This window comes from Patiria miniata, unplaced genomic scaffold (assembly GCF_015706575.1).
Source record: "Patiria miniata isolate m_02_andy unplaced genomic scaffold, ASM1570657v1 HiC_scaffold_29, whole genome shotgun sequence".
Classification (NCBI taxonomy): domain Eukaryota; kingdom Metazoa; phylum Echinodermata; class Asteroidea; order Valvatida; family Asterinidae; genus Patiria; species Patiria miniata.
This window is the reverse complement of record NW_024037068.1, coordinates 15,846,521-15,855,326: the sequence shown is the minus strand read 5'-3', so window position 1 is coordinate 15,855,326 and position 8,806 is coordinate 15,846,521. Positions and strand designations below refer to the sequence as shown.

Here is an 8,806-nt window from a genome sequence, read left to right as displayed (position 1 = left end):
TCCAGACAGTACGTTATTTATTATAATGTTGTAACATGAGTAACATGTACAATCAGCAAACTTTGTTTTTTGACCAGAAATAACACTTAAACAGATGACAGAGTTGTCTTCCATATAGTGGGTCCTTCACTCATGTTCAGTGCTTTGCAAATATAAAATGGTCTCCTCTCGTCTAATGCAAATTTGCCAGGACAGAATGTTGCAACCTTACGCTGCTTTTTTCTTCACATATCATCTCAATGAAGGTCTGTCATTGCAAAAACGATGATAAGACATGAACCTGGGACTGAGCAACATTTCCGGTTTTTATTAGGAAATACTTAAAAATTGTCTTTACTCTCCATAGACTCTGTACACAACCGCCGAAGTAGCGTCAGGTTGCAACCAGTGGCGTATCTTTGCCCCTTTGCACTTTGCCCCCCCCCCCCTCTATTTTTTTTTTACAGCAATAATATCACTAAATTGTTATAGAGTTCTAACATCAATACCACAAAAGAAACCCGCTCAAAAATCATTACAATGCGCCTTGAAAATGGTTATATAATTTGCAGCCCCCCCCCCCCCCCCCCCCCCCCCCGCTTTTGATTTTACGGAGGCCAAGTGTCCGGAGAAAAAACACATGTCTACAATTCAGCGCGGATGTGCGGTTGGCGCCCCATCCCCCCCCCCCCCCCCCCCCATCAAAAGCTGGATACGCTTGCAACATCACTTGACCTTCAAAAACACAAGTACTCCTTTCGCATTAGCAAGGTTGTGCACCTTGTCGAGATGGAAAACTACCCCTCGAAAGCACAAATACCCCTCTCACAATAATAAAACCGTGCCCCTCTCGAGATGGAAAATTGACCATCAAAAACAATAGTGCTCCTCTCGCGATAACTTATCGAGATGGAAAACTGCCCCTCGAAAGCACAATTAGTGTCTTGCTCGCAACATTAAAATTGTGTCCCCTCGCAAGATTGAAAAGTGGTCATCTGTCGTTTTCTTTGCATTTTTGGGTGGGTTGACCATTGAGCTTTCCCGACATTTTCACCCAAATAAGACGACCCCTATTGTTCCCAAAGCGGAAAAATAGCCATCTTGAAAAACGATCCCTCCACAAGGCATGACAAATAGCGCCACTTTCGGGCCCAATTGCATCCATTGTTCTCAGAATTGGAAGCCCAAGTCCGGGCCAGAGGTTCATTACCATATCTCTTCAATTCCCCAATTTTATGGCGCTCAGAACTCTATAATATGGAATATTTTTAGGGTATAACTTTTATTCATGAGCTCGGCCTATTCACCGGTGTGCCCCGTCTGTCTTCTACCTGCAAAAATATTCACTATACCCGGTACTTGATGATAACGTACCACCAATTCTGCTATCGTAGTCTGGAATTTATTTCAAGGTTAATGGACGTTAATCAAAACGCATATTATTGTTTTCAGGATCGTAAAAGCATATAGGCATAACATGTACCTGTACATGTACATGTATATTCGTACACGTATACCGGTATTGTGATGGGCAACTCTCAATAGTCAGGTGGCTTAGATCTAATTTTCGTCAAGATCGTGACCGACTGGTCCAAAGCACCAAACTTGGCAGATATATTCTTATAGACCTAGAGAAGATATTTAGAAGGGGTGACACCTGAAATTCTTTTGGGAAGGGTGCCTAATTTGCATAAATCGTTAATCCCTGACGTGTAATATATTTATTCCCAAATTTGGGTATATTTCCATTTTTTTATTTTTTTGAAAAGTATATTTTGGGGATTCTACTTACATATCTTTACTTAAATAACATTTTCCAAAGCATATAAGTGACTGAATAATTATGAGGACATAGTAACGATCCAAAATGGCTACTATTATGACCTAAAATTGCGCGCATTTACCTTGTCTCCAGATATCATCAATTAGTCTTGCCAAACATTAGCATTGATGAACTTCAAATTCACCAAGTAGCTTACTGGTACAGCAACCCTATTAAAACCTTATGCAAAATCATGTGAACTATGATAACATTGTGATATTAAGCCCAGCAAACAAAAACTGGGGAAAAACGAGGTGTCCATAAATTAGGCTAACAAGTAGGTGAATGGTTGCCTAACATGGAACACTGGAACAAGTTCAAGGAAATTCCCCTAATAATTGTTGAGAAAACGTTTTGGCGTAGACAAAATTATTGTAAACAACAATAATCTCTTATTTAGGGGGATTTTTTTGAACTTGTTTAAGTTCCCACGTTACCCTTCCCGTACTAGCCCAATTTACGGACACTACATTTTCTCCCCTTTTTTGGTCTTTTGGGCTAAGCATCAAGATGTTATCAATTTTCACTTAATTTCCCACTTATTTTTGTTAGGGTAACTATGCCAGTAAGTAACTTTGTTAATTTGAAGCTCATCAATACCCACGTTTGGCGAGACTAGTTGATGATATCTGAGGAAAAGGTAAATGCGCGTAACTTTAGGGTAAAATAGTAGCAATTGTGGTTCTTTACTATGTCCTCCTAATTATTCAGTCACTTATATGTTTTACAAAATGTTATTGAAGTGAGAATATGCAAGTAGAATCACAAAATACACTTTTTAAAAAAATAAAAAAATAAAAATATACCCAAATATGGGAATAAATATATTACACGGCAGGGATTAACGATTTATGCAAATTAGGCACCCTTCCCAAAAGAATTTCAGGTGTCACCCCTTCTAAATATCTTCTTTAGGGCTATAAGAATATATCTGCCAAGTTTGGTGCTTTTGACCAGTCGGTCACGATTCCGACCATATGCCACCTGACTAATACAATAAAAAAAATGTCATTCACTCATGTATATACATTTGTATATACATTGTATATGTATTTATAAACAAGACACACACACATTTACATGTAATAATAATAACAATATTTTATTCTCGTCGTTTAGCGTTTTACATTAAACTCTCCGAACGCTTTACAAAATATCGGCAGAACCACATAAAAATAAAACAATTAAGTTCAAAAGTAGTACTTAAAACTACGTTTTAAAAAAAGAAATATCTTAAGCTGTGATTTATTTTTTTTCCAATTCATTAATGGCATACATGAATACATGTTCATTGCATTATACATTCATCTATTCTACCCGTATTGTGTCCAGCATGGACTTTCCTTGGAGTGCAATGACCTCTTTGTTATTGATCAGAATTATTTAAAAACACGAATCATTTCGAAATTTGGAACTTAATTGCGTCGGGTGATGTAAATTCTATAATGTCTTTTGGGGGCCCTTCACCGATTTACTTTCATTTAAAAACTGTAGTATTGTCGCGAGTGATTGAGAAAAACAAATCACGAACTATATTAGCATGGGACTGGAACCCACAACCTCCTGATTACTAGTGCACGGATATCTTCCCACTCGATCACCCAGCTTGCCGCGGTCGGCTGACTGCATGGTCACTCTGATGTATAGCAGCGGGTACACCGCCCATACCATCAGATGGAATTTGGGAATCACGGATTCTACACACAAGGATTAACGACTCGCCCAACTCCTGGTTAGACGCGTGATAACGGCCCGTACTGGTGGCATATACCATGAATACTTTCCAACAAAGACCACTGCGCGCGGTGGCTTTCAGATTTGCAAAGCTCTGTGCCCGATCCGGGGTCGAAATCTGTCAAGCCAGCGAATTATATTTTTGAATATTCATGAGTCAACGTTTTTGGTCTTTATTATTGAATTGTGATAGGTGATAACTACATAACCATGGTAATGCCGAGCACAATATCTTTAGCTTTAAGATGAACAATGAAATGCCACTTTTGTTTCATCGTTTCGGCATCACATCTCTCTAAAACTTTTTAATAAAAGCCTAATTAAAAACGAAATTTGGGTAAACAGTGTTCTCGAAATTTGACGTGTATTTCTCGGGTGAACACTTCATCTATGACGACAAAAACTGCACAATACCATCTGTTATATCCTGAAGTATTTATTTTTTAATAATTTTAGAACAATTATATCTTAAATAAGGAGTAGTTTTGCTTACAGTTTTATGAATATTTCCGTTTTAGATGTCATGCGAAAACCAAACACAGTGGCACACCTGGAAAATTCGCGATTACAAGCGCTTAGCCAACGGATATTAATGCCCGTTATCACGCGTCTAGACAAGTCCGCTCAGTGCATTTTGTTTTAGAGCTCAGAACAGTCGTTTATCCAGGTGTCTAGGAGCCGTGATTCAATACATGTATTGGGTTTTGTCCTTCACTAACGTGGTTTCTTAAACACTGTATATATATTCATCAGTGTTAATATAAGTCCAGAGTAATTGTAAGAAAAAATTACTTTCCCGTCACATCCACGATCTCGTCGAGATGCACAACCGCGTATTCGAGTTGCACGGACTCGTCTTCACGTTCCCAGCCTGGTCTTCCAGTTCGACAGCCTCGCCTTCTAGTTCGACAGCCTCGCCTTCGCGTTCCCCAGCCTAGTCTTCCAGTTCCACAGCCTCGTGTTCGAGTTCGACAGCCTCGTCTTTGTGTTCCACAGCCTCATCTTTACGTTTCCCAGCCTGGTCTTCCAGTTCCACAGCCTCATCTTTGCGTTCCACAACCTCGACTTCACGTTCCTTAGCCTGGTCTTCCAGTTCCACAGCCTCGTCTTTGCGTTCCACAACCTCGACTTCATGTTCCCCAGCCTGGTCGTCCAGTTCCACAGCCTCACCTTTGCGTTCCCCAGCCTGGTCTTTGCGTTCCACAGCCTCGTCTTCCAGTTCCACAGCCTCGTCTTTGCGTTCCACAACCTCAACTTCACGTTCCCCAGCCTGGTCTTCCAGTTCCACAGCCTCGACTTCACGTTCCCCAGCCTGGTCTTTGCGTTCCACAGCCTCGTCTTTGCGTTCCCCAGCCTGGTCTTTGCGTTCCACAGCCTCGTCTTCCAGTTCCACAGCCTGGTCTTCCAGTTCCACAACCTCGTCTTTGCGTTCAAAAACCTCGACTTCACGTTCCCCAGCCTGGTCGTCCAGTTCCACAGCCTCACCTTTGCGTTCCCCAGCCTGGTCTTTGCGTTCCACAGCCTCGTCTTTGCGTTCCACAACCTCGACTTCACATTCCACAGCCATGTCTTCCAGTTCCACAGCCACGCCTTCAATTTTGACAGCCTCGTCTTCGCGTTCCCCAGCCTGGTTTTCCAGTTCCACAGCCTCGTCTTCGAGTTCGACAGCCTCGTCTTTGCGTTCCACAACCTCGACTTCACATGCTACAGCCTCGTCTTCCAGTTCCACAGACACGCTTTCAATTTTGACAGCCTCGTCTTCGCATTCCCCAGCCTGGTCTTCCAGTTCCACAGCCTCGTCTTCGAGTTCGACAGCCTCGTTATGGTGTCCAACCCCTTCCCGGCTCAGCCTGCTCTGTCCCCGTATCATCATCATCAGCCGGCTGCTGCCGCTGCCGACCGCCTTGAACATGCGCTGCTTGTGGTAGCGCCACACACCGGTGAACACGGTGGAGAACACGGCCATGCTGATTAAAAAGTACAGCATAACCCCCACCCTGTACAGGTATTCCCCTGTTTCGGTGCGGTACTGGGGTGGTAGAGCGGCGTGTGAGGGTGCTATGTCCCCGAACCCGACGGTACTCAGAGCGACGAAGTTGAAGTACTGCGCCGTCAGAAGAGACCAGTTCTCCAGAGGAACAAAGATGGCAGCCGGGATCATGATCAAGACAACCCAGAGGATCATAAACGTGACCAACACACCAAGGATGTTCCGTACTCGTTGTGATTTGACTGATGAGGTCCCCCTGACGAAGAGATTGAAGCACTTGATCCAGACCACTTGGCAGGTGCTTCCGATGACAGACAGCATGTAGCCGTTGAGTGCTATTCCGGGGATGGCGAAGACCACGCAAAAGATCCGACCCCAGAGAGTCGAGGGAGTGATCCAGCCAAAACCTGCATCGGATTGAATTTGATAAAATCGAGTCAAAATAACGTCGATCATTGCAAAAGCATGAATAGCCTTCCAGTGACAGATCTTAGGGGGTGGGGTTCAAAGATATGTCTACGGCAACACCCCCTCTTGGGACGACAAAAGGGTTATCATACAGAAAAACACAGCAAATTAATGTCTTATCTATAGCCGAACTCCGGCCGCATTTTTTTCCCGTATACGCGGGCTGCCCAAAACGTCATGCACAGTTAAAGTTTTCCTTTGATTCATTGCAAGGCACTTAGATTCTCGTTCTCCTTTTTCCTTTTACATTAAAATGATCTCAACGATAAATTCAGAAAAGAAAAATAGTTGATGAAAATGAGCAGCGACGACGTGGATTCCAACCAGATATCTTTGTATCCATACCTCATTTTGATATCCACTAGGCTACCAACTAGTTGCTTTACGACGTTCGTACTTTAAAATGCTTTAAAGGTAACTGGTTGAAATAACAGCAATACTCTTGATATGCTTATGCTTGATCGGTGATCCATGGAGCAAGCGTTCTATATTCCCTCGGCCTCACCTCGGGAAAATAACTGCTCAACGGATCAACACGGGAGGCTAGTTTGACTACACCGCTCGAAGCAGTCAATAGCAAAACCCAAATTGCGGGGATAAAAATAAGTATGTATTACTAATGATGTGCATCGGGTTGGGTCGACCAGGCCAAACCGCGGACCCGAAAAATTAAAGATATAAACCGAATCCGAGCCGAAACCAATCTTAACTCCCTTAAAACCGACCCGACCCGACAAAAAATAAGGTAAAACCGACCGGAACCGACCCGACCCGACAAAAACCCCGAATACTTGGCTTGGACAAAGTGATCACTTTTTTGTGCCTGCCCTTAACCACATGGCATGAATTCTTTTGCAAAACCATCGTCTCTCTCTCTCATCTGTCATACTCAGTGGGTTGATCGAGAGTAACTCCGCCTATTGAACAAACGCATGGTCACCACGCAGTATCATGAAAACTATTACAATCTATCTATTTCACTGTCAGTCCCGATCCGACTGGAAATTAATACCGTGGGAACTTGATAGTGCGCACGTTGGCCTCACCACGGTGGGTTGCGGTCACAGTGACTGTCAATGGTATTGCATCACCTGAATTTCTCAACTGTTTCGGTTTATTTCGTGGTTTTTTTCTTCAAAAGATGGCTTAACCAACCCGACCCGAAAATGTAAATGCAAAACCGAAACCGACCCGACCCGAAGTCGGTTTCGGGTCGAGTCGGTTTCGGGTCGGGTTTGCACATCATTATATACTGACCCATTGTAGTCACCACGGTATAGCAGAAGACATAGGCGTTCTGAATTCTCCAAGTGTCCCTCCATGGGCCGCCAGCTTTGACGGGCAAATGGAGAACACTTCGTGACCAGACGGTCTGAATATCCTGCCACAGCGACCTCATGGCCTCAGCATCCACACACTCGCTGTGATTGGCTATGAAACGCTTCACTTGCGCGCGTAATACGCGCTGTCCCGCGACGGAGGAGTCTCTCTCGATGAGTACGAACGCTAACGAGCCCAACGCAATATACACCGACAGCGTGATGACCAGAAGAATGGACTTGACCCAGACTTTCATCATGTTGAAAGGAAAACACACAATGAAATTGTAATCCAATTTCTCTGAGAAGCGTTCAATCGGTGTTCTATCGATACAAGTTACTCTGTGATAGTGTTTAAGGCCTTCACGTTTACTCCACGGTTGACCAATGTCAAGCAATCATATACTTACTATTAATGACTGTATACCAGACGGCGGGATATAAAACACTATTAAGATTGTTGCTGGTATAATTATACCGTTTTATATAAGAGATTTTTTTTAAATGCAGGGCGGTTCGCGTATTTTTTTTTTTTTCTCGTTGGACTTAGGAGGGTTGGGGCCAAGTCATACATTACTCAGTTTTTCCTTTGAATCATTGCAAGACACTTTACCTCGTTGTTTTTGTTATCTCAACGATAAATTTAGAGGGGAAAAAATAGTCGATGAAAATGAGCAGCGATGACATGGATTCGAACCAACCAGGCATCTTTAAGTTTGTATCCATAGCTCATCTCGCTATTCACTAGGCTACTGTGGGGATGTGTAGCTCGACGACGACCGTATTTTAAAATGCTTTAATGTAACTGGTTGACTAAGTAACAATGCTCTTGATGTCATTGTTCTGTTTTATGAATAAACATAATGGCCCGATTGAAACTACTGAATTATTCATGACTTGGCCCCCGTCCTCGGAATAACAATTACGTGGGCGGTTCATTTGTGCGCAAAATAAAGCCCCCTGGCCCTCGGAGGGTTGTAGACAACCGGACTTAACACTTAGTAGTCTATTTGTTAAAGGGTCCGTGAAATGAATTTTTCTAAGGGACATATTTTGTGTAACTTTCTACTCCTCCTAAATATATGAAGACTATTTGACATCCCCTTTTGGTTAATTTCATTGAAAGTGCACTCCAGAAAACATTACAATGTCCACGTTTTTCTGGACAACAGAGGGCGCTGTTTAATACTGTGATGTCATTTCAGGGAGACAGTGTGCAGTTTAGGGGTTTTCTGTTCAAATGTGAACCCAAAAGGTTGCTCATGAAAACATCTCTGTGGAAAAGTGTGCTCACTGGCGTACTGCCATATACTGACACACTCTCAAAAAGATATGTAAAAAAATAGGTAAAACTTGATATGTAAAATAATACACAATGTCGGTAAAATTCGCCGGAAAAAAAGTACCTCGAAAACATGTAAACTGAAAAATACATATTGAATGAGTGAAGCAGTCAGTTTACCTTAATTATGTAAAAACGTACTGCAATTAGGT

General features: G+C 42.7%; 1 protein-coding gene across 1 annotated transcript; it reads right to left on the bottom strand.

Moving 5' to 3' along the window:
- Positions 1 to 4,050: 4,050 nt before the first annotated feature.
- On the bottom strand, positions 4,051 to 7,733 carry LOC119736288 (potassium channel subfamily K member 1-like). The gene is made up of 2 exons (XM_038210333.1): positions 7,251 to 7,733; positions 4,051 to 5,932 (listed from the first exon to the last, which is right to left on the bottom strand). The coding sequence occupies exons 1-2, from the start codon at positions 7,570 to 7,572 to the stop codon at positions 4,470 to 4,472; spliced, it is 1,785 nt and encodes a 594-aa protein (XP_038066261.1). The 5' UTR covers positions 7,573 to 7,733; the 3' UTR covers positions 4,051 to 4,469.
- Between the last annotated feature and the right edge of the window lie 1,073 nt (positions 7,734 to 8,806).

Coding starts and splice junctions, on each gene's coding strand:
- LOC119736288 (XM_038210333.1), bottom strand. CDS start 7,572: ATGATGAAAGTCTGGGTCAAGTCCATTCTTCTGGTCATCACGCTGTCG. Junction 5,933..7,250: donor TACCGTGGTGACTACAATGG/GTCAGTATATAA, acceptor AATCCGATGCAG/GTTTTGGCTGGATCACTCCC.